This window comes from Hoplias malabaricus, chromosome Y (genome assembly GCF_029633855.1).
Source record: "Hoplias malabaricus isolate fHopMal1 chromosome Y, fHopMal1.hap1, whole genome shotgun sequence".
Classification (NCBI taxonomy): domain Eukaryota; kingdom Metazoa; phylum Chordata; class Actinopteri; order Characiformes; family Erythrinidae; genus Hoplias; species Hoplias malabaricus.
Genome location: NC_089820.1, coordinates 14770392 through 14796773, shown reverse-complemented (window position 1 = coordinate 14796773; position 26382 = coordinate 14770392). Strand labels below are relative to the sequence as shown.

The 26382-nt window shown below is 40.5% G+C and overlaps 1 protein-coding gene across 1 annotated transcript in view; it reads left to right on the top strand.

Moving 5' to 3' along the window:
• The window catches only part of LOC136679718 (whirlin-like), an 88377-nt gene that overhangs the window by 23158 nt on the left and 38837 nt on the right, over positions 1–26382 (top strand). The window contains exons 2-4 of the mRNA XM_066658384.1: positions 8980–9186; positions 12495–12620; positions 25998–26206. Coding sequence (XP_066514481.1) covers positions 8980–9186; positions 12495–12620; positions 25998–26206 — 542 coding nt within the window. The remainder of the gene's footprint in view (positions 1–8979; positions 9187–12494; positions 12621–25997; positions 26207–26382) is intronic.

Below are 26382 nucleotides of genomic sequence, written 5' to 3'. Positions count from 1 at the left end.
TATGTAAGAAATATGTCGACTCATGAGAATCAACCAAACCAATCTCATAAGCTTTGAAAAATATATGACCCTCTCATAGGTTCATACAGTTTACAGAACCGTACCGCAGATCCTGGCGATAAGAAGCAAAAAACAGCCCTTCTGTGGCTCCAAAGGAACTGCCACCTTTATGTTTTAAAGTGTGTCCCCTGTTCTGACTTTCCCAAAGTCAAAGCTGCGTTTTGGATTTCCTGCAGTGGTTCTGAATCATTTATAATGGAGTTTGTTGTGTCTCCTTGCTTGTGTCCCTGGAGACGTGCGTCCTGCTCCAGAAGGGCCACAGAGTGTCCGCAATTTCCCCAGGGAGGACGAGGGGAAAAAGAAATAGCTTGCACTTGAAAACCAAGTGTAGAGAAGAGGGAAAAAAACGAGAGCTGGATTTATTTTGGAGGGGCTGCACTTTCGTTTTCCTCAGTTGACAGACGGGAATGTTATGCTGCACCCCGAAGAAGTCGTTATGTAACTTATTTACTGCTTGTCCACACACCGCAGGCCAGAGCTATTCTGAAAAGTGGACGGATTTTACTGCACTCTCTTTTTTCCTCGAGAAGTTCTGCCTATGACAGGTGCACAGCTCTTTTTTTCTGACTGAGCCGTAGTGGACAACCTACTTTCCTCTTCCCGGCGGCTGTTAAATGGTGTTTCTAGGTCTATGGTCTACTGGGGGTAGTGAACATACTGCCGTGGACTGTTCTGGATCTGTCCACTCATGCTCCTCTCGCTCAGAGTCAAAAGCCGCATAAAAATGCAGGACACAAAGGGCTCTCGGTTCAGTATTTATTAAATAGTGTTGTTAGAAATTTGAAGTAAAATGCAAAAATCCGAAGGTCTTTTATTTTGAAATTTTGAGCTAAATTCATGTTTGTTCACAGTGCAGAAGTTGGTTACCTGGATAAATACATACATACAAAACTGAGGATTATTGTTTATCTATTTGTGTAATGCATGCTGGGTATTGTAGTGAGTGAACACTGATAAACAAAACAAAAATGAAAATATTATATGATTATGAATCTTGTCAACAAAGATCATGTGAGAAATGATACTGTGTTATAGAAGACCACACAAAAATATACAGATCCAGATTCAGGTTTCTTAATTATATTTTTATTTTCTCAAAACCTCTCCCATTAACAGTGCTACTTTCCATAGTGTTTTGGTTTAAAAGTCCCTAGTTTGACAGGTTTTTGTCTGTTAATTTATTTCTACAGCATGCCATCAGTCTCTTACTGTATGCCACTCACTCAGCTCTGGCAGTGAGATGCATCTGGAATTTTTCCATTGCCTCAGTTGATTGGCTTCCAAGGAAATAGTACATAGAGGATGCAGCTCAGTGAAGCCTTCAGTCAATTATGATTTTGCTGAAGCAAGTTGCCATAAAGGCATATTCTGGCACAGTGATCTTCTGAGCTCACCCCAGATTCATCATTTTATCTCTCTCTCTCTCTCTCTCTCTCTCTCTCTCTCTCTCTCTCTCTCTCTCTCTCTCTCTCTCTCGCCTTCTGTCTTCTGTTTTGGCTTCAGACTGCTGCACTGTAGCAGAAATGATATACTCTGAATTTTTGATAATGAGCATCGTAAAATCCAAAAGGGATCATAAAAAGGCAATTTTGCTTGGCGTGAGTTTTAGTGTGTGAGATTTAGAGGGTGCTAGCTCTAGATTTAATAATATTCTGTCAAACCCATAATAGACTGTGTTTATTAAACAAGCTGAACTGCTTTAATGTAATTAGCATTTCCTTTTCTTTGTTCAGATTGATGTGTGTACAGTGTATTATTGCTTGAACAGATCTAACCCTGATCACTGGTTTTAGTCTGTTTTAATCCTAAAGGAAAGCTCAAATATAAAATGGATGTCTGATTTGTGAAATCCAATTTGATTAAGTATATTCCACTTTTCTTCTTTAGGTGCTCAGCGTTCACTCCATGCATGCTAACTCACCGACTGACCACAGTCGCTAAAGCAATCTCATTGTGCCACCAGTAATGTAATAAGTGCCAATAATTGAGGCTGAAATGGAATGTATTAACTAAACTTTGGGAGGAGGTAAAGGCCTGAAGCCCCTCCTTCAGTCTAACATTCTTTGCCATCTCTTTACTGTGACAAAGTTTGTCCTTTGCTCATCACCATGTCTGCATCTCAGAGCAGAAACTGTCCAGAACTCCAGCCCAAGTTCTTAGAGTTTCCTGCCCTTTTTTCAGTCATAATGTTTCCTCTTATTTTATCCATCCATAAAGTGATGGTGTGAATTTGCAGAATGGCATTGAGGAAAAGTAGGAATAGTCAAAATCATACCTTTACTCAGGGAAGGCTCCGCTTATTACACTTACTAGGGACTTGCGTATCGTCACTGTCAAATGAAAACATATATTCATTCACCATGATATGTTCAGACAATATAAAAGACAGCTGCTGTGTTCAAATAAACATGTAAAAAATAGTACTGACTTTCTGGATACTGGATTTCTAGTGATGCATCTGCATTCTGAGGCCGGGATCTCACCACTGGCCTTACTCTCTCTGGATGGAGAAGATGTCCCTCCTCCCTTCCCAATACTCAGCTCAGTGGTAGACAACAAGCATCTGTGTGTTTGCATAAAAAAACTCCTGTAAGTTGTCTAGTTACACTGTCTAGTGACTTTGTGCTAACAGCAGTTCAAAAAGAATTGGTGGCTGGTTTCACAGCCTGCATCTTTCCATTCAAGTCAAACTGTGTGACTGGGGGAGATCTAGCTCACAGGTGGAATTAGCAGTGACTACATTAGATAAAATTAGAGGGTTGATTTTCTCATATTATTAGCATTAATGCTATTTTAGTATTTTTCATATTGAGGAATTAAGGTTGCAGCTTTGGCATGTGAACATTTCCCATGAAAGGGAATACGAGGGAGCATAGCATGTTGTTGTAAGAATGACAAAGATGGAACACAGGTTTTGGGGAAAATGGAGACTTAGAGCAGTTTTTTTAGGTATTTCAGTGACGATATAGTGGACTCTAAGATTATGTAGATTGACAAGCTTAAAGAAGGGAAGGGGTGGTATACGATCTTCCTCCAAAAGTCACATAGTGCAGTTTCTGCAGTGCTGAGCATGGAGTAGCAACAACAGAATTATTCTGCCTATTACAGATAAATGAAACATCATAATTAAAGGTAAAAATACTATCTAATGTTTCTTTAAAAGCTAGCAACTACTGACCAGCATTTATTGAAGGAGCTGTAATAATTTGTCCACTAAATAGATTAGCATTTCACCAGTAGTTATCTGGTATATTTTTGTACATGTAGCACATCTCATGTAACATTAAATCAAACAAGTAACAAGGCCCTGGTTCTACCTAGTTCTACATTAGACCTCTCATGTTAGCAATTAGCAGCACTCCTGCCATTTCTAAACTTGAGTAATTCATTGCTGTCCTCCAGTGGCCCTGGCACCTCATCTGCAGGGATTCAGTCAGCATGACTGGAGCAGTCAGGGAGCAGACAGAGTCATGAGAAGCCTGAGAGACTGCACCGCTCCGGCTGTGTCCCCATCCATCACACCATGTCCGTGGAGCTTTGAACTGCCTCTGCTCTGGCTGGGAGAGAGATGAGTGCTCTGTCACTGAGGCTGGGAGCAAAGTAGCTCCCTGTCTGACATAATGCACTACAAATTCATAAAAATAATGGCTTGTGGATCCTACTTGCTGCATTGTATGGTCGTGTGCTTTTGGGGAAAATACAGGATTTTCCTATTTATCTCAAATGTACTTAGTCAACCAAAACATAGCTGGACTTCAAAGTGTGCTTCTTTAGTTTTGAACTCAAGCAAATTAACAATTAATGGAAATCTATATCAGTGAGCATTATATGAGAAGGATGCATAAATCTTCACACTCTGGCCTCAAACTGTGTTGAGCATTGGGATCCACACAGACCCCTTTTGGCCCCGCCAGTTACTACTCAAGACTTCCTTTGAGGTCTCCCTTCCACCTATTGACAAGGCCCAAATCTGCTTAGCTTGCATGTTCTGGTGTTCAGGTGCTGTAGCAGCTGGTGGTGTCGGTTTATAAACAAGAAAGATTCAGGCTTTGAGATGGTTACTACAGTTTTTGTCCCAACAGTTTTGTTCACTTTTATTTGATGATACAATTAATTTGTGTAATTTTTCTTTTCTTTGTGAAAATATGACTTTAGTTGAGATGCCATTTAGCAGCCTGTTTGTTGGGAACTGTACACTGTACATGTCATATTTGAGGATGGGGCAAGTTCACTGTGTCCAAGCAGGGAAACGTCAGGTTTCCCCTCAGTTTTTGAGACAACCGAGGGGTTTTTTCCATGAAGTCCTGTCACAATATCTCTGTCTCGTTCTCACCAGCCTTCCTGTCATTTCTCAGTCATTTTGTCTACTGCTGTTTCTTTGGCGCCGTGTAAAGCTAAAATCAATGGATAGCAGCTGGATGAAATGACAGCTTGCTCTGGCTGTTTTGTCCACAGGGGGACTACCAATCCTGAAAATCTGAGCTTTTTAATAAATCTCTTTCTCTTCTCTCTCTCTCTCTCTCTCTCTCTCTCTCTCTCTCTCTCTCTCTCTCTCTCTCTCTCTCTCACTCTCTGAATTGAACTAAGTGAATCATCTGTCTCTCCACAGTTCTGTGTGTATTCATTCTCTCAGTGGGCAGCCTGTGCTTGTGTATGTTACACAATCTCAGTGCTTTATATAGATTTATTCTTATGCTCCTGCACAGTGTGGGGTGTGATGTGGTGTGCTGCGTTACATGACCGTGGTTATTCTAGTGGTCCACTGTGGTTCTACACATGTGGGCCTGTGTTTTCTGCAGGAGTGTGGTTTATTTTTAGCTTTTGCTGCCTGCCTTTGTTCAGGAGTGATCCACGAATGATATTAAACCGAGACACGAATAACACCGTTCTACATTCCTGATACAAGAATAGACACAGCATCCAGGAATTTACAGCTGAGTTCAGTTTCAGTCGTGTAACTAGTTGTTTCTGTGGAAATTTATAATCCAGTCCAGTCCATAAGGCATTCTGCCCAGGTTATAACTTGGTATTTACCCAAGGAGAGGGGTATTTACACATGGGATATGGAATTTATTTATGGAAATGACCCAGTCTCTGATACAGTCCCAGATGCAGAAATTATCATTGTTCATGTGCACTGTGAGGAACACTTTACAACTTTAAGCATATTATATATATATAATGCTGTAGAATTAAATTCAGTTAACCAATTAGCTATTCAAATGATTTCTTTGGGCATTTCAAGTTGTATTTAAACAACAACAACAACAACAGATGTTATACATCCCCAAACGGATCCTCCTCCATCCATGCTTGACTGATGTTGTAGACATGATTTGAAACGTCTTTCATTGCTTCAGCGGTGAACATGCTGCATCCTGTTAATTCCAAAGGAATTAAATTTAACCATCAACAGTGAAAGTGACAGTATGTTTGCCACAGTTAAAAAGAAAAAACAATCTATTAATTATAGTTCTTAATTTAACTCTAGCACTGCAAGGGTGGCACAGTGGCATGTAATGTCACTGCCACACAGCTCTGGTGTCCACAGGCCAAAAAGTTGGTTCCAGGTGGGCTTTGGACCCACGGTGACCCTGATCAGAATGAAACAGTTCATTGGCAAAAGAGTGTAGGGACAAGCTGGATGACCTTAAGAACTTGTTGGTATTTTATCATACTGGTATCAAATGAACAACTTGAGAATCTCAATAGCACCAATAGCAGTCCCTATATTGGAGTTTGTAGGGACATGGAGAAATATTGCCATGTGTGGAGTGAATGTATGAGTACATGTAGGTGAGTTAGGAAGTGAGTGCGTAAGTGAATGAGTTATAAGCCAGTTCCATGAGGTGCTTAACATCAGAAATGTGACTTTACAGGAGAAGCTAAAAAACAGTCTTTAAAAGCAACAGCAGGGGACTTTTAGCTTAGGCTCTTTACAATTAAATGGTTCTAGCTTAATTTCTGCTATTTTCCGTGGCATAATTTCGGGTGGGGCTGCTACCAGCACAAGATTAACTACTGTATTGTTATTGCACTGGTGTTGCTCTCTGACTAATATAACAATGTCAGTTGATACAAGTTAGAGTGAATTTGAGTCTTTTTTGACCCACTGGTCATGCACGTCTGACGAGATGATATTCTGATGAGATGCAATGTTTTGGTGAAACAGCATAAATATACCTACATTCATTTTGCAGACTTGTGCATAGCGAAAGCTAAAGCTAGATAATGCACCAGAAGAATCTGAAGAATCACCATCATAAAATTAGGCTATGACATTGTGTCAGGGTGTGTTTCAGTGTCTGTTTGTATTTACATGATTTTTTTGATAAAATCTGTCATAAGACCTACTCCCACAACCCGTCCATTCATGTAAATGTCTGGGCCAGGATCAAACACCTCTGTGATCTGGAGGATGCTGGGCTCTCCCTGGATAAATTATTTCACAGAGTGCTTCTGGCAGCTTTCTTCAGTGTCAAAGTCAATGCGAGGCAGGCATGGTAACAGGAGTAACAAGAGATTCCAGAGTGTTCCTGTAGCTTTTTTAGCAGTAAAGCTACTGATACATGGATGGATAGCTCTGTGTCACAGGGCTCTTTCAGCTCCTCTCTCTCTTCTCTCCACTCCCCCCCTCCCCACCTCTGTCTAAGTCAATACAAGCTTGAGTGATCCAATCTTCACAAAAAACCAAACCAAAAAAAAAAACCCAAGCGTGTTAGGTGTTAGACAGCTGTTAACTTCATCCACTGTGCTTTGGGAGATGTCTGTATTACCAGTGTTGCAGAAACAACTCCTCACTCTGTGAAGCTATCATATACAATAGAAGATGGATGGCTGCAGATGGTTTTCCAGGGATAAATGTAGCTCAGCCAGCAGAATGGCCAGGACACAAAGCTTTTCCCTGTGCCCAATAGTCCAGAAAGAGGTCAAAAGTAGCTTTTTATAGACTTACAGACCAAATGACCTGTCTTGTTAGTCAGCAGACACAACTCTTTGTGAAATAGGTAGGACTGTAAGCTTTGGTATGTACCCATAACAATGGTGGGATGTTAGAAATGGACTTTTCAGTGCGCCACAGGTTTTGTAGCAACTGCTACCAAGGCTACACAACACTGAATTCATCAGGTACAATGCATTTAAATCATATGTACATATATTACCTGTGTCTGTCCTTAGTTTATTCCTGTGAATGTTGCCTGCAACAGCTGACTGCACAGCTTGGATTAAGAATGCTGTGAATGCAGAGTAAATGAGAGAGCAGATTGCTAAAGCATCTAATCATGCCGGAGCGAAACTGATAGATATCCCTTGCTAAAGAAAAGGAATTTAAGCCTCACCAGGCCAGAGGAGCAGCTCTGTAAGCTTTATTTTATATCAGCTCTATGAGCTGTATGAGACTCTGGTTCTGGCTATTTGAACAGCACTATCCATTTACACCTTTAGGATGTACAACTGGCTGCATGATCAGAACCCTGGATGGGTTAGTGATGAGTATTTTACATGATGTTTACTCTTTAAAGTACTAAGTGATTTGTAATGGATTATTTTATTTTACTCCTTCCAAAACACTGGTGGCTAAAGGGAATGAGAATACCACAAGGGAATGAGTATTTTAACCCTTCTTCCTAAAGTTATAGTGATACTATATTACAGGGTGGGCCATTTATATGGATACACCTTAATAAAATGGGAATGGTTGGTGATATTAACTTCCTGTTTGTGGCACATTAGTATATGGGAGGGGAGGGGGGAAACTTTTCAAGATGTGTGGTGACCATGGCAGCCATTTTGATGTCAGCCATTTTGGATTCAACTTTTGTTTTTTCAATGGGAAGAGGGTCATGTGACGCATCAAACTTATTGTGAATTTCACAAGAAAATCAATGATGTGATTTTATTAAGATGTATCCATATAAATTGCCCACCCTATACATAGGCACTGCTTTCCTCCATCCTCCATTTTGTTTTCAGAGTAGGCAGTTAACAACCTAAAAAATTCACTGATGATAAACTGTTACTCAGTGTGCCATTGTGTTCATCAACAGTGGACATCTGCAACACAAAACCCCTGATTTGAATTGAAAAGGAAGTAAATCCAGTTGTAAAACCTGAGAATGAAAAAGCAGGTGTGATTGAGACGCATGGAAGGAGTCACTGTGTCCTCCAGTGTGAGGGTCTGTTTGAGCCAATCGTGATTATAAACGTTTATTGAAATTAAAGCTGAATGAAGACTGGCAGTTATTTATCTGGCTGACTTTGTTTGCGTGCCTCCCGATGGATGTAATGAATGTGCCCATTAAATGCTGTGATTTATGATGTGTGCATAAACAGTGAGAATTTATCTCCAAATGTGCAGTAAAAGTAGAACTTCACTAATCACACACTTTGCAAATGCCCTTCTTTTATTCCTGCCGTTTGCTGCACTTGATTTTATTTCTTCACATTTTTCAGTTTTCCAAAATGAATTCCGCAATATAATATAAAGATGTACAGAGAGACTTAAACAGTCACCATGCTCTGGAGCAGCTGTGCATGAGCTTAAGTTCATAATGGCGAGTTCCAAATGCCAGCAAGATTGGTATATAGCCCCTCAGCATTTGGTGGTTGAGGAGTTACGCTCACTGGTGGAAAAAAGTTCCATCCCATACATTTGGGATGTGTTGGAGTGGCGTATGTGATCCAAATCTACTCAACATCACGACTTGACCTCACTAATGTTTAGGAGTGGAAGTGTTCCAAAGCCTAGTTTCAAGTCTTCTCAGAGGAAAAGGGAAACAATCTCCCCAATAACACCCTTGGTTTTAGAAGAAATCCATACAGACCAGCCATATAATTACCATTTAAGTACATTACACAGCATTTGTATTGGTTCTTTACCTTATCACTTCCCTTAGTCTTCTTTCTCTTTTTATGCAGGTGCTGAAAGGCTCTAAGAAGCTCTCCATGACGGTGTGTTCGATGGGTCGGATCCCTGGTGGCTATGTGACCAATCATGTGTACACATGGGTGGACCCCCAGGGCCGTAGCATCTCCCCACCCCCTGACCTTGTAGAGCATGTCAATGGAGGAGGAAGACAGTCTGACAGCCAGAGACGTGCACCACATCAGGGGGCAGAAAGGAGGGTGAGTGCGTGGCCAGCATGCGTGTACATTACATGAGTAAGCAGTATATTAACCAACAATATGACACTTTCTTTCCCTGTGTACGGAATATAGTCCATCCTTGGTTGTATATGTGAATTTCTAATGGCTACCAAGAATGATGAATCAGCCTTAAACCTGCCTCTTAACCTAAACATAAGCATAAGACAAAACCTAGCCCGAACCATTAGTCTAAGCCCAAGTGTATGCTCTGAAATGTGACTGGATTTTATGGAATATACACAGCTGTTTTTGTAGTAGTTCCTCTGGAGTGAGTTTGTGTGGATTTGACGAGACAGCTACAGCAGTAAACAGGAGCTTGCCTAATGCCTAACTCACAATTATTAAAAAGCATAACACACCAATGCTACAAATATCTGTGATGCTTATTGTATGCAAATATGTTCCCATTTGTTGAGATCTTCTTGTGAGATGACAATGTTCAGGGCCAAGCACTGGCTAGAGGTGTAAAGTCCCTCAACAGGGGGAAGAGACTCATACCCTTCATTTCAGAACAAATGAAGAAGCAGGGATCCACAGACATTTTGCCTGTTTTAATCAAATCTCACATTCATTATGTGAATGTGCCAGATATAACCAAATGACTAATTTTCATCTGCAGCCCTTGAGCTGGTTTTTGTGTTTCACTCTGACAGACAATGAATAATCCATAAAACAACACACGTTACATAAAATACAATAATTATGATATAAGATGCTGACAATAACCATTTATGTAATATATAGTATTTAGTTGAGAGGCCAAAAAATATATACAATTATATAATAATATATTAAATATAGAATAATAAGTTTAAGTCTTTCTACTTCAGCTGAAAGAGAGTTCTAGTCATGTCATGACACTTTTTCGTAATGGTATAGTGCAGTTACATTTTGTGGACTTCTTCGATTTATTTGTGACACAAAATTTTTTACACACAATTTTCTAGCATTAAAGGTGCTAAACCATTACACATTTTAAAGACCAGTACAAAGTTTGAACATTTAACTAGATTTTCCCAGTTTAAAAGACCACACTTAAATAAAGTATTAAAATGCTGTTGACAGTTTTGAAGTTTTGAAAATAAAGCTTTTGATTTCCAATTCACATTGACATAAAATAAATACAATCTAAATAAGAGAATTCATCAAGTATACTATAATGTAACCCCCCCAAGACATGTTTAAAAGACAGTGTGTGCTGTTGAGAATAAAGGAAATATTTTTTTGCCATCCAGTGAAAAACACGTATTTTCGTTTTGGTGGACTTTTAATTTACAACATTTGAACACAACAGCTCTCCTTTACATTATATTATACTGTGAACAAATTTCATGATGAATGGACCAATAGAAATGTCCAAACGTACGTGGAATAAAATTTTTTAGATTGACTTCCATTGAAACTTAAGAAGATTTTTTCCTTTGAAAACATATTGATGTTGATATTTTGGAAATTCTTGTTTTTCTTTGCACATTATTTGAAGTGTATGATAAGCAAGCAGTTTGCACATTGTAAATTCAGTTATTATTTGCCTCAAACCACATCACATTTTTCAGTAAATTGATATAATTTTGCTTGTGGTTTCTAAATCTGGATGAACATTTTTTAAAATAGTAAAATGGCTTTCAGAGTAAGACTTTGCACAAGCAAGTCAATTAGTGCTTACTGAACAACTCAGCATGGTTTTCTGGAAGTGACTGATGTCTGCATTCTGCACATTGACTGTTGGTTTGACTTTACATTCTATTACTTGTTAGACACTTTAGCCTTGTTGCTTTGTTGGCCTCACAGCTCCAGTGTCAATCAAGAGAAGCAAAGCAATGTGAATCAAACACATGTAAATGTATTCTTCACCAAGCTCTTGCTTTAAGCCCTTCTACATAAACTAGCAAACACAACTCAGATCCTCCAAACATAAACACACACTACCAACTCTGAGCATCAGGACATCAGGGAACCCAGTCACGAACGTTTTTCTACAAGAAGGCATTTCTCCAGGTCTTCATATGAATTGAGACAGTTATAATTGAAGGGGACAGTGATGTAGCCTGTCAGGGAGCAGGCATTTGAAGAGACTAGCAGGAGAGCTAATTCACTGAGGTGTGGGATGTGTTGTGTTTGCCCAGAGGGAGCCGGCTGATATGAGTCCACATTCTGTGTTGGCTCCATTTGCCCGCAACCCTTTTTTGTCTGTCACCACTGTCTGATTTATTCCCTGTCTGAGCCAGTCCAATCTATAACCATTCATCATACAGGCACCTCGCATGAATCTTAAAATGTTTATGTTTACTGTTTGGGTGGTGAGATGCTACTTTCATGGATGATGATCTATAAAGTTTCTGTTATATTTAAATGGGTGGTTTTTGCCCGAGATGTTACCACTATACTTTTCGGTACCGATATTGAGTAACATCCATAATTTATATCAATTTGATTGGTATTTTTTCACTAAAACTATTTTTTTTTTATATTTAAATCCCTTGTTTTTAGACAACTACTCAAATCAACACTATAAATCCACAGAAAACTAAATACACTGCAAAAATATTAAAAGAATGTGTGTATTTATGCTACATAATATGAGCAAAGTAATGGGACAGACCAACAATCATTGAATTCATTCAGTCCCATTGCCACAGGTGTTGAAGATCAAGCACATATTCATGCAGTCTGGCATTTCTGAAAGAATGAGTCATTACCCAAAACTAAACCGGTGTGTGTTGCTTTAGTAGTATGTCACTGTTGCAAAAAAAAAATCAATTGGTGAAATATTTTCCTCCTAGATATTCCAAGATCAACTGTGAGTGGTAGTATTACAGACAAGTGGAAGCATTAGGAACCACAGCGACTCAGCCTAAAAGTGGCAGGTGCACAGTGCGTAAAAGTTGTCAACATTTTGCTGACTTTTCACTGCAAAGGGAACTGACTCCATATTTATGCCCGTGGCCTTATTTTTAGAGAAGTAGATTGGGACCAGAATGTCGCTGGTTTCACCTCAAATGGCAAGAACACTGGGGGTGGAACATTATGAAGGACTAGAGCTGTATCCTCCCTCAATATCCATGGCTAAGGCACCTATCCCGCCCCCCATCCCCACACCCCCAAATGATTCCTGGGGAATGGGCTCGCTGCTCTGTGTGTGTGTGCTGTGTATATGCAGTTGTACAGTTTCATTGTTTATAGTTATTGACAAATAAAATTTCAGCTGTTTGAGAACAATTGCTGTTATATTAAAAATACTTTATATCTGGAAGGTTTTAAAATTGACCGAACTATTGCTGTTGCAGGTCAACATCTCTCTGGATGATGGGCGTCCGCTGGGCTTGATGATCCGTGGGGGAGCAGAATATGCCCTGGGCATCTACATCACTGGAGTGGACAGAGGCTCTGCTGCAGAGTACGGAGGTTTAAAGGTAAATGCCAAAAGCTTAAAGTGCTCTGTCAATCTACAGTACACTCATATCGCCGTGGCTCTAAGTGGATGGAGACTAATCAGTTTTGTGTGGTGTATTGACCTTGAGCTGAAGCATGAAGACTGCTTGGTTTTTTGAGAGGAGCTGTTGGTTCCTTTGCTGCTCTATTCTCTGACGGAGCTTTTTTACTGTAGAGCACAGATTTGATTCTGGCTCTTAGTGCACCCACTTGGTGCAGCTGCAGCTATTTCTATTCACTCCCATATTCATAATCTACATTTTGGCTCTGAATGCCACGCAAAGTGATGCTGACGTAGACGCTCTCTTGTTATTGGCTTCACTTGGCATGCGTCCACGTCAGACGAGGAAGAGAACTCATTGGTTTCGGACTAACACGATCGGCTAATAGCAGATGGCATGCCAGCGCTGGCATATGTTTTAGGCTCATTTGATGTGCTTTATTAAATTCACTGTGTCAGTATATCATGTGATGGAGCACTGGCCTGGGGGTGGAGTAAGAAAAACAAAATGCTAAATCCAGAACTGGCCTGTGAGGAAACTGACGCATGGGTTTTAACCCTTTAATTACAAACACAAATGAGAACTATAGGGTAACATCTGACAATGTGTAAAAAGCGAATAAAAGCAAAAAAACAGTGGTTAGTAAATTAGCTTTGACAGTTTTTTAAATATAAACTAAACAAAGACAGCCCTAAACCTAACCCTAATGCTCTACTGTAAGAACTGGGACAATTTAAGACCAGGAACACTACATAATATTAAAAATACATAATAGTAAAAAGATATTTAGATACCGGGTAGGCTCCGGACCCACCGCGACCCTGAACTGGATTATGAATGAAGCTGCTAGACACAAATGCTAAACACAGTCAAACTATCGCATTTTGTCACTAAAGGCCTCGGATTGAAAGTGCAAGATAATTTGGCTCCTGATTATGATCAGAGTGAGGTAAGGAGAGCTCTCGACTGCCCAGCTGTGGTGCATCGCTGACCAAAGCCTGCTTCCTGGACCTTGCGAGTGCTGACTGAGAGAGAAGGTTCAGATTTGACTGATCTAAAGGCTGATGTAACTCTGTGCTTCTGCTTGGCCTTGTGGACTATTGGAAGCTGTTTGTTTTCTGCTCTGTGTGCGTCTGTGTTTCTGTGGGCAGATCTGTAGGATGGAGTAATGAGTTCATTAGATGTCAAACAACAGAGAGGCCAAGGGACTCTCCATACATTCTCTCATACATTCTCCATCTCTCTCTATCTCTCTCTCATTTTCTCATGTTATCTTTTTCCTTTTTCTCTCTCTCATAATCTCTCACTTTCTCTCTTTCTTTATATACTTTTTCCCATTCCCTTCTCCCTTCTCTCTTTCTTTCTTTCCTTTTTTACCCCTATAATCTTGGTGTGTGTTAATATTGTCAACTTTGGTTTGATTAAAATGAGCACTGCTGTGATTGCTCTGTCAGTGCAGTTCATTAGAGTAAGTAAATGCTTTTGCTAAACTCTGGGGCTCACTAAAGAAAAAGCAAGCACATTGAGATGGTGTCGGTCCATTTCCAAATGAATACGGCTGTGTATTTTTTTCCAAGTCAAACACAAAACAAATCAAAGGCATCAAAACAGACCAAACCCAGCACCTGAAGTCACATGATATCAAAATAAACGAGCCACAAGAGAAGAGAATCTGCTGAAAACAGCAGCGTACCTTCTTTAGTTTCTGCAGTGGAGGAATTTCTGGTGCTGTTTTGACTCCTTTATCTATTTTACCATCTCTTGCTATTTTCCAGTTGGTAAAAATACCACCACACACACAAGCCCAGAAAGTGCATTAAGCCCAGTGTGGAGCACTTTTCCGATAACTGGTTTCAAAATAGCAAAATATACGTCAAACATGAGTCATGAGTCTTGTTTTTTTTTTCTTCTTAACATATTGTAATTTGATTGGTTCAGTTCTGAAAATGTATCCGTGTGAACACTAAGCAAATCAGAAAAAATATGTAACAGTGCATAATTTTCTTGTTTGGTCTGGATCAAGGAGACGGAACAACAAACACACCCCTACTCTCTTACAAACAACCACTGTCTCCTAATCTCTCTCTTTCTTTCTTTTACTCATTTTCTGTTTGGCTCACTCTCATCTTTGGCCCCGTCTGAGTTATCATGTTTTTTTCCCCTCTATTTCTATCTGTTGCACACATTCTCTCCTCTCCTTCTCGCATATTTCCCTCTACTCTTTTCTATCTCAACCTTGTAGTCTCCTCTCTCTCTCTCTCTTTCTCTCTCTCTCTCTCTCTCTCTCTCTCTCTCTCTCTCTCTCGTCTCTCTGCCCCATTCTCTAAATTGTGGTTGTCACGAGAACCTCTCAATTCCTTCTTTCTTCTCTTAAAGTTCATGTTTTAGATCTAGAAGATGTCTTATGGTGACTTCCTCTGAGAGGAGAGAATACAACTAAATATTTAACTCTTCCTCTTGCTAATGCAGAGACACATCTCTCAGGTCTGGAAGCAAGCATCAGTATTCTCTGAGCCTTTGTGCAGAAGTGAAAATATTAATGAAAGGCTCCATACTCTTTTTTTCTGGCTGCTGTTGATTTTTTGGTTTTGTTGTTGTTTAGGATATTTTTTTTGTCACTAACCATCACTGGGCAATTCTGAGAGCCCGAGATTGGTCTTAATGCAGCGGAACGCAGCTCTTGGAGTGTGAGCAGGGATGAGGAGAGGAGACGTTTGATCGCTGCTTTGTAGGTCCATTGAAAGGGGTTCCAAGCAGCAGAGAGGCCTGAAACCATCTCTATCACAGTCAACCTCAAAACAGTATGAAGCTTTTTTAACTTTCTCACTGCATGCATCTGCAGAATTATCAACCTCTGGCATTTCAAAGACAAAGTACTTCTTCTTTTGTATTCCTACCACCTCTAAAATGTTTAAATTGGTTCCAAATTGGTCACCCATTGAAACTATTATGCTAACTCAGACTTTCCTTATCAACAGCCATAAATATATCACAGTTACATGTGTATATTTGTACGTATACACACGCAAGTATATTCACATTTACTTTGAAGACAGTGTACCTACTGGCTTTATTTCCCACATTGACACCCAACCATAAAACATGCCTTATATATATATATAGCATCTCTGCTAATGATGAATGTTTAATGAATAATATTAACATTTATGGAGCACTTTTCTGGACACTCAAAGCACTTTAAATCATTTGGCTGCCATAAACACCACCAACATGCAGCATTCACCTTAATTCGCACCACACATCAGCTTTTCAATAGTTGGAGTTTGTCACCAAGCAATAAATACATGGCCCCCTACAGGACAGAGCTTAAATATATATCTATAATAAAATAGTTGCTTGTTTAAAATCATAATATTTCTTTGATTTCCTGCTCTAAAACACTGAGCTGAAGTCTCTTACTTAGCTGAAACCTAACCGTAACCCTAGACGTGTCTAGCTGCACATGAGTAAATTACATGTTCATGAATGTGTTTCCATATGCAAATGTACTACCCTCACATCATCACTGCAGTGAATATACAGCACTAAAAGACTGTTGCAGTGGAAGAAATATATAACAAACATGTTTATTTCTGCAGTGCAGTTAGTTAGACCTGTACTCACATGCATGCAAATGTACATATATGTAAATGTTTAAATGCAGATCCATGACCAAGTACAGTGCAGGGTAAAATTATAATACAGCACTGAAAGAGATGTGACCAATAATAGACTTCACTCTTTTGCGTGTGTGTGTGTGAGTGTGTAGTATAGTTAGCCCATTATTTGCAGGTGTAAATATTTTATAAACCGGCAAGGAAAAGTATATTAACGTTTAGATTTCCAAAATTTTACAAACTTTCACTTCAGTTAAAAATGTGCATTAGCTGCTGACTGCATTTATGTTGTTTCCAGTGGTTCTACAGTTTTAGAAAGCAAATATTTGAAGGGGGGTGTTTTTACATAACAGGACACAACAGTAGCTTTTCATCAAAATTTTTTGTCTTAAACAAAAATGCTCGTATTTCTATGAGCCATGAGTGTAAAATAATTGAAATGTTAATACACATTTAATATTTCTCACTGTTACAACATTAAGGCTGGCAGAGGATTCTGGTTGAGATTCAAGTTTTCAAGTCACTGTCATGTGACTCTAATCCATCTCCAAATCTCATCATTCACAGTTCAGACTTTTACATTTTATGACTCTTTTCTTGACTTGGATTCATTTCACCTCATGACTCAGATTGGACTGATGTCAATGAATCATGGCAGCTTGAATTCACATCTCAGTGATTCATGACTTGGTTTGAATTCTCATCTGAATTGTTCATAGGTTCTATCATGTATGGGGAGAGATGAGGTGGAGGAAGTACTGAAAGCCATTAACACCCTAGAGATATAAACAGAGGAACATGGGGTGGAGTGGGGTGGGGGGGTGTGGAGGGGGTGGCTAATTTGGAAACACAGACATAGGAAATCAAACAGCAGAGAACAAACCAATATTACCACAAGGGACCAAAGAGACCAAACAATCCCAAGAACCACAAAACATGAATGACCCACAACACTCAGACAGGAGACAAGGTTCATAAAGCTTCACAAACAAGGAACACCTGGAAAAGTCACATAGGGGAAGGGGCGTGGCAAAGAGACGTCGAGCAGGGTGAGTCATATGAGAGAAAGGGGTGTGGCTAGGGACAAAGACCTGAGAAGAATAAATCCGCATGTTAGCTTGTGACATATCGACCTTGTGAAACATCACGTCTGGGTCCAAACCGCTGCTCGGTAAAGCCAAGTTAGATTTAGTGGCTTTTCAGACCTTCTAGTGAATTTAAATGAAGAAAAAAATGACCAGCACCAAATCTAGCTCCTTTCTTTACAAACCCTTGCTACTTCATATTAGATAATCGATAACTGGTTAGAACACTGGGACTGACCATGGCTCCTGTACTTCCAGAGATGTAGCAATGGGAGACATGACTCTGTCTTTGCAGTTTCTTGGCTCCCAGAGACAGAGCTGCAGGAGACACATCTCTCCCCCCGTGGTTCCTCAGCTCCCAAAGGCAGAGCCGTGGGAGACAGTGCTCTCTCTCCCGAAGTTCATTGGCTCGCGGAGTCTGAGCTGCAGCAGCTCTGTCTCCCAGAGGCAGAGCTCAGTCAGTCCACACGGCAGATCAGAATGAGCTGTGAATGTGCAAACAGTGCTGCCAAAGACATGTTTGCTTCATTTTACGTTTAATTTATCCCTTTCAATGAACCCCTGAACCAAGATGACATCATTGTTTGAGATATTCAGTTTTATTCAAACCATAAACGCATGCCATTTCATTTCATGAATGTAGGAGATGGGACCAAAGGCGCGATTGGACACAGAAATGGCTAAATCACACGTGGCTTCACACTTAACAAACGAATGGGAAATATAGAATCACACAGAGGCCAGTCTTGACACGATGTGTGAGTGTGAAGAACCTTTTAAAGGTTTAAAAATCCATCACTCAATCGTAAGGTTCTTTACCTATTTAAACATCTCAGCAAAAAGCTTCTTTATAGAATCAAAAGTGGTTCTTCTTAGTGTAGTTCAACCTCTTGTAGCACCTTTAGTTTTAAGAGTGTGCACAAAAAAAGAAAGTACACTAGGACGTTAAAGGAAACACTAGAAATGGAGACAAAACTCACAAAGCTACAACTACAAAAGACTAACACAAAAGAACAAGAAGGATAAACTGTATGCAAAGTAAGCAGAACTAGAAAGCAGAGAAACAACACTACAGAGGAAAAGATACATAAAAGATAAAGACTAAGACTTAGAAGCAACACATAAACCATTAAAAATAAGCAACGATATAATCAGGCAAACCACTTATAAATGATAACAAATCAGGAACACCTGGGAGAGTCACATGAATGAATGTGTGATTAGTGAGAAGCAAGAAAGAAAACATACAAAGCACATGAAGAGAAATACAGAAAACAAGACAGAGACATAGAAGTGTTTGGCTGATGCCTGACGACTCCACATTCAAATGACAAAAGTCACTGATTCGTGTCGTGACTCAGATCTCTTCAGTCTAATGATGTATAAAATATCTAGTAGCGAGATGATAAAGTGGTGTGTGGTCTAGGCTCATGTCTCTGTGGTTACTGTACATTTTAGAGCATCCCTGCCCTCTCTGTGGGTGAGTGAACATTTCGGCCAGATCACAAGACCCTCCGCCCTCCACTCCACCAATCAGAGCACGCTAGAAAAACACTCCACCATTTCACGGCACAATAAAGAACTATCAGGTGATGCAAGATCAGTCTTCAATTGCATCAAACACTGGTAGCATCATTAAAACGCTGGGAATGTGAAGGTGGATATTTTTTTTCTTTTGAGTCAGTAGAAATCTCAGTTTTTGAGTTCAAAGAACCTGCACATAATGTACAGACTCCAGTGATTTATTTTTCCTAGAACTGAATGTGTTGAATTACGAGTGATGCTCAGTCAGTGCTCTGTGCTGCGTGAGCCACTGTGAAAGACATTTGTTTGTGTGGTCAAAGTTGTGGGTAGATGCTGGAGACATATTGTACAATATGTTTTTGTTTTAACCATCTGTACACACGCCATATGGCAAAAAAGTGTGTTGACAACTTCTCAACTCATCTCATCTCATTTTATTTTACGCTTAGACCATTTCAGTACTGCGGTGGCAGGGGGAACGGGTATAGAAGCTCAGGCATATCTGTCCCCTGCAATACATCTAGCTCTGCCTGGGGGTGCCCAATTGTCCTCAGATCAGTCAGGAGATATAATCCTTCAGGTGAGCCTTGAGGTTATTCCGGGGTTTCCTTCTGGTAGGCTGTGTATGGCTTGCCTCCTGCGGAAGGTGTTCAAGGGGTATCCTTTACAGACGCCTAACCACCTCAACAGGCTCCTCTCAGTGTCCTAGTGATCTCATTCTCTCGATCATTACCCCATACTCATGACCACAAGATGAGTGTGCGTATGTAGACTGACCTGTAATATGGAGGTTATTTTTTTTGGGCTCAGCTCCCTCTTTACCACAACAGTCTACTGTGCTCTGGTTTCCTCCCACGGTCCAAAAACACACGTTGGTAGGTGGATTGGCGACTCAAAGAGTGTGTGAGTGAATGTGTGAGTGTGTGTCGCCCTGTGGAAGACTGGTGCCTCCTCCTGGGTGTGTTCCTGCCTTGCACCCAGTGATTCTGTAGGCTCCAGACTCACCGTGACCCTGAAATGAATAAGTGGTTACAATGAATGAATGAAAAAAAAGTGTCTAAATGGCGTGTGTACAGTCTCTTAGTGAATATATACTAAAATAAAAATACATACCATTGCTGTCAAAAGAAAAAAAAAGTTGAGATGGAAAATTCAACACTGAATCTCATCATGGCAAATTAATCTGAGATTTCATGCTTCACCCATTTCAGTCATTTCCTACAGGTCTCAGGCCTCTGTGGAACTCACCTTGACTGAGAGGCTTTAGAGGCCAACCCATCTGTGAGTGTCTGTGGTAGTCCTTATTAACATCAAACCCTCCACCTCCCACACCCCTCCAAAACACACACACACACACACACAAACCTGGTGCTGGTATTAGACACATATATCATTCTGGGCCTGATTCATCTAGACTGATTTCAGCCATGATGGATGTAAGACTGAAAAGCTCAGACAAGTGTGTGTTTGTGTGTTTGTGTGTTTGTGTGTGTGTGTGTGTGTGTGTGTGTGTGTGTGTGTGAGAGAGAGAGAGAGAGAGAGAGAGAGAGAGAGATGCACGTCTGTAGTATAATGATCTGTTTTTCTTTCTCTGTGTCCTTTCTGACCGTTCCATTTCTGACCACCTGGAGATAGCACAGAGAGCCAGAAAGTTGAGTTCTTAAAATAGAACAATGAGCCAGCTGTGTGCAATGGCTGATCGATATATCGTTATACCTCTTTACCAATATTACTGTTTAACCCTGCTTTTATTTCCAGTTAAATGACTTGGTTGATTTATTTATTCATTTTTTTATTTGTCAAAAAAGCAGTATTGCGTTGTGGAGAATGAGGAACTGCATTCTTTGGAGTGATGGAGCACCATTCCGTACTTTTGAGATGAGCTGGAGTGTTTTTCTTATCAAGAAACTTCGGGGCGGCACGGTGGCACAGCAGGTAGAGTCACAGTCACACAGCTCCAGGGTCCTGGAGTTTGAGGGTTTGAGTCCCGCTCTTGGTGACTGTGAGGAGTTTAGTGTGTTCTCTCCTTGTCCACGTGGGTTTCCTCTGGGTGCTCTGGGTTCCTCCCATGGTCCAAAAACACACAACACATGTTGGTAGGTCGATTGGCTACTCAACAGTGTCCATAGGTGTGAGTGAATGTGTGTGTCGCCGTGTGAAGGACTGGCGCCCCTTCCAGGGTGTGTTCCCGCCTTGCACCCAGTGATTATGGGTAGGCCATGGACCCGCCATGGACCCACCACGACCCTCAACTGGATACATGAATGAATGAATGCCTGACCTCATTAATGCTCAAATGCTGATTTACACTCAAGCCTTCACAGAAATGTTCCAAAATTGTGTGTGTGTAAAGGCTTTTCAGAAGAGTAGAGACTGTTATGAAGTTAAAGTGACTTCCCTTTTCTTCAATTCATTTTCTACAGAAGGACAATGGGGCGGAAATCTAAGGGGATTATTTTCCACAATTTTACAAACATCATGCATTATTTCACATACACATCATTAGAGTGTGCAGTATTTATATTGGAGCTCAGTGCAGCTCAATGTGGTGTAGCTTCCGCACAGCTCCAGGGTCCTGGGGGTCCTGTGTTCAGTCCTTGCTCTAGGCCACTGTCTGTGAGGTGTATGAAATTGTTTTCATGTGTGAGTGACTGGGTGAGTGTTTGATGCTCCATGATGGATTGTCCCTTGTGAATACAGAAGGGGAATGAATTCATGAATGAAAGAATGATATATAAACGAACCTTTAATGTACCGTATGAATTAAAAGTGTCAGAAATAACCAGGTGAGTAATAATCAGAGTGCTTTGCCAAATCTCTGATGATGTATAAAAGTGGAGTCAGTGAATCAATGGATTGTTGTTGTGGGGGTGAGTGTTCAGCTGTTGACACTTGTATCACACCACGGTTGTGGCCCTGGTTTCTGTTACTCACTGTTAGAACGGCACAGAAAATGAATGTTAAAATGAAAATGTTAGCGTACCCTTCATTTAATAAGAAATGTTTTGGAACAGATTTGTTTTTCGTTATATTGGTCCTTTAAAATTCACCAGTTACTGTGATATTCTTTGAAAAACATTGTTATATTAAATTGTATCATGCTGTACAGTGGTACAGCAGCTCCAGGGTCTTTGTGTCCTGGGTTTGACCCCCTCTTTGGGTCACGGTGTGTTCTCAGTATACCTGTGTGAGTTCCTTTCACTGGGTGGTTTGGCTGTGTGAAATTGTTTACAGTGTGTGTAATTGGCGCCAAGGTGTTGTTCCACCCAAAGATTCCAGATTGCCTCTGGGCCTACCATGAATGTGAATGTAAGTATGAAATACTGAGCTGTATCGCAGATTATCAGCAGTACTGTGTATTGTGCTTTTATAAGGGGCAGATAACTGGCTTTCCAACCCTTTGTTTTCAAATGTGATCAAACTGCCCCAGATCTGCTCTACACACCTTTTCCATTGGGTAGGTCCCTGAGGGTCGGGGCTGAACATATGCTTGTGAATGTGGATGGTTTGCTGGATGTATAAGTGAACAGTAGAAGGGGTGGGGTAATTAGCCTAAGAGTAATGGGCTGTTGAGATGGAGAGGGGTGTATAAAAAGTGAGCAGGGATATGATGAAAGAGTGGAGAGGTTGAAAAAAAGATGAAAGCTCTTATTCCTTACGTCAGCGAGTCATCTTTCAACATCTAGGATCACCCTCTTTCACTCTTTCTATCTTTCTTGCTTTCTTTGCCTGTCTCCCTCTCTCATATTCTGTCTGTTCTATATAACAGTGAGTTATAGATCTCTCAGTGTGTTCCTCTGTATGAGTGCATTGACACACACATGGGGAGGGAACATTCACCCATTGACAACTAATTTCAACTCTTCCTCTTCTATTGAGAAGAATAAAGAGAGGAATGAAAGAGAGGCTGTCCACTTCCTGCTGTTGCAAAATATCACAGCCACTTTGTCTCTGACTCATCTGTCACTTGCCCTTCACTCCACTGTTAATTCAGCTTATTTTTAATTTAGCATTATTGTGATGTCACAAAATACAACACATTTTCATACCTCAATTCTGCCTAGAGAAGTTTAGCTCCACCCATTCACCCTGGAGTATTCCACCCTTGAATGAGGCTGAAGACAAGACGGACAATCACAACAAATGTCTGTTGCATGCATGTCTTAAAGGACAATTAATTAATCCATGTATTCATTTATTCATTCATTCATCTATACCAGCTTCATCCTGATCAGGGTTGAGGTGGGACCAGAGCCTCCCCGGAATCATCGTGTGCAGACATGGCATCATGGGGTGTTTTACACTCACTCATACACTCAGTTGTATCCACTCACCCAGTCATACACTCACACCTGAGGACAGCTGAGATTTTACACATTTATATAGCAGCAAATGGTTCATTTCAATGTAAAGGAATGACAAATGTCAATTGTAAACATTCAGGACTGCACAACCGTCAACATATTCCTCCACTGAGCAACAAATACATTCCTCAGCAAAAATAGCCTCTAACAAAGACAAAGAGAAGAGAAGAATCAATGCTGGACTGGCTTTTTTCCAACACTTCTTCTGAAACAGTTATTCTCCTAGAAGCGCTGTCCCAGGTCAGTGACTCCTCTCCCTGCTGATGTGGTGGGATGGCGTACTGGGAAAGGCTGCTTTCACTTCTCTAACTCCCTTTGTTAGGTAAATTTCTGCTTTGCTCACTGCTGTGTGGTGTCTGGTGGATTGAGAGTACAGGCTTTTCACGTTCCAGCTTAAATACTGCTGTAGTTACACAATATGTAACGCATGAGCCTGAAGTTAGCTTCTTATTTGGTAGTTCACTGCCACTCAGGTTGCCATGGCTCATTCAGTCACGCTTTTTTACCACATTTTCTGGACCTGTAGGAGCCTAGTTTTTCTACCCTTCCAGCAAGGGAAAATGTCTGATTTATTCACGTGCGCACCAATAATGAGAGCTCTCGCACTGGTGAACCGTTCTGACCACGTCACTGGACTCAGTGACCTGAGGTGAGGGTCAAATCCAGAACCCTGAATCCCCTGAATCTGTCTGGCAGTGACACTACATGCAGAACCACTCTGCTGCCCATTAAAGGCCCAGTAAATAAAAATTCTAAAGGAAAAAGAGAGATTTGAAAATGGTTATGAAAATTTTGTTACGATGTTTTTTCTACAATTCTCAATTCTGAAAACTGGGACAGTAATGAAAAATATTTACACATTTTAGAGCACCATGTGCTGCCAACTGACTGACTTTTTTATTTTTTTTGTGGACACACACACACATATTTCAACAGGGCATCACCAAGCCATGTGTGTTACAATAGCATGGTTGCATAATTAGAGTGTGGGTGCTTGACTGGCCGTCCTGCTGTCCAGCTTGGTTTTCTATTGAAAAATATGCAAAATATCCCAACAAAGGCCTTGCACAGTTCTGCAGATGAAGACTTGTATATCAGAAGAATGGCAAGCATTAATAAATCTTTTCAGTCCCCAGTTGATGATTACGAGTGTTAATAAAAGTAAAGATAAAGTAACACTGTGGTTAATATGCCTCTGGGTTTGTAATAACAACATAGACCACACAATCACAAACATAAGAGGGAAAAGTGCAAGACAAATGCATATCATGCCCCCTTTAGAAAAACCCAAGGCACCATCAGGAATGTCTTATATTTTTAAATTATGAATTATCCTCTGATGATTATTTTTTTCTTCATGTTGTGAATTTGTGATTGTACTGACACCTAGTGGCCTGGATATATCCGAGATTCAAATATGGCCATCCCCGTGTGGAGGACTCACTCTATTGAGCATAAAATGATTTATTAAGAGACTATATTCCGATTTCTTTACATAATAGCAAAATTCTTTAAATAATAAATGATCACATTAATTAATACTGTTTGCTACTTTTTGGTGCTGAAAATGTCATATTGCTTCTTTAAGCCTAAACCTTATCAGTAAATGAAGCCTGAAAAGCTGATATTTTTCCTTAGCAGCAAAGCCATCTGCAGCCATCACAGAACAATGGCTTTGCTGCAGATTGCTGTGTACTGTGTGTGATTGGCTACGGAGCGTTTTCACGAATGCTGCTTGTTACATTGATTTTCAGCACATCTCCGGTGTTCTGCAGTTTTAGCAGCTTGTGTTTCATTAAGCCTGAGATTGGGCTCATTTGTTTGGGCTTGTGATTGGATAATCCAGCAGGAATGCTGTCTCAGCTGTTTTCCTCTCTCTCTCTCTCTCTCTCTCTCTCTCTCTCTCTTTTTTTTCAGTGTGATTTATTGCTTTATTGATGTGACAAATAATGCTACATTTAAATTGCCAGAGCTTGGGCTGCAAAGTTTGAGAATATTATCACAAATAAAGAGTTTGGAAAACCGTTACCTGCTCTGAAGTTGGATAACTGTAATTAAAAGAGCATAAAATAGAGGAAAATTTATTTCTGATCTGTTTCTCTTTATACATTTCTCTCCTGGGATTCTTCTTTATTCCCTCTATTGCTTTCTCATTACCTTTCGCATTTATTCTCCGCCTTTGCATTCTCCCTCTCTCTCCCTCTCTCTCTCGCTCTCTCTCCCTCTCTCTCTCTCCCTCTCTCTCTCTCTCTCTCTCTCTCTCTCTCTCTCTCTCTCTCACTCCCTCTCTCTCTCTCTCTCTCTCTCTCTCGCTCTGTCTCTCTCGCTCTCTCGCTCTCTCTCTCTCTCTCTCTCTCTCTCTCTCTCTCTCGCTCTCCCGCTCTCCTCCTTTCACTCAGTGGTGCGTGTGCTCAGATGTCATCTGTATTGAGTCATCATAAAGAGCTCTGGCCATATTGTATGGGATTACTTTCTGATATTAGATATGTTTGTTTGTTTTTCTTTCTGTCCATCAATAAGATTTTATACATTGTATTTGATGTTATGAATATGTTATGAGGTGATCTCATCTGCTCATTATTAATCTGTAAATTTTTTCATTCATGTTTTGTGGTGGGTCCAGACCTTATCCAGAATCCTACCAAGCAAGAACACACCCTGGACCGAGCACCTTGCTATTATACTATTATAACTTGTTACTATACCAAATGTACTGTAACATACTGTAATACTCATCCCACCATCTCTCTCTCTCTCTCTCTCCAGGTTGGAGATCAGATTCTGGATGTGAATGGACGTAGTTTCCGCTGCATCGCCCATGATGATGCTGTCCAGATCCTCAAGACGTCACACCACATGTTAATGACCATAAAGGACGTGGGCCGGCTGCCACATGCCCGCACTGTAGTGGATGAGACCAAATGGATCCAAAGCCCCAAAATAGCAGAGAGTTCAGCCAACACAGCTGCCCACAGGTGAGGTCAGGAGATAAATGCTCTTCTCCAGAGACACTTTACTCAACAATTTTAACCAGGTGTAGTCTAATGCTGTGTTAGGATTCATGCCCAGTTCATGCCAAATCTATTTCCATGTTCAGCAAGGCATAATGACAGCATTCTTCCCCATACTTTTTACCACCATTCACTGCAGT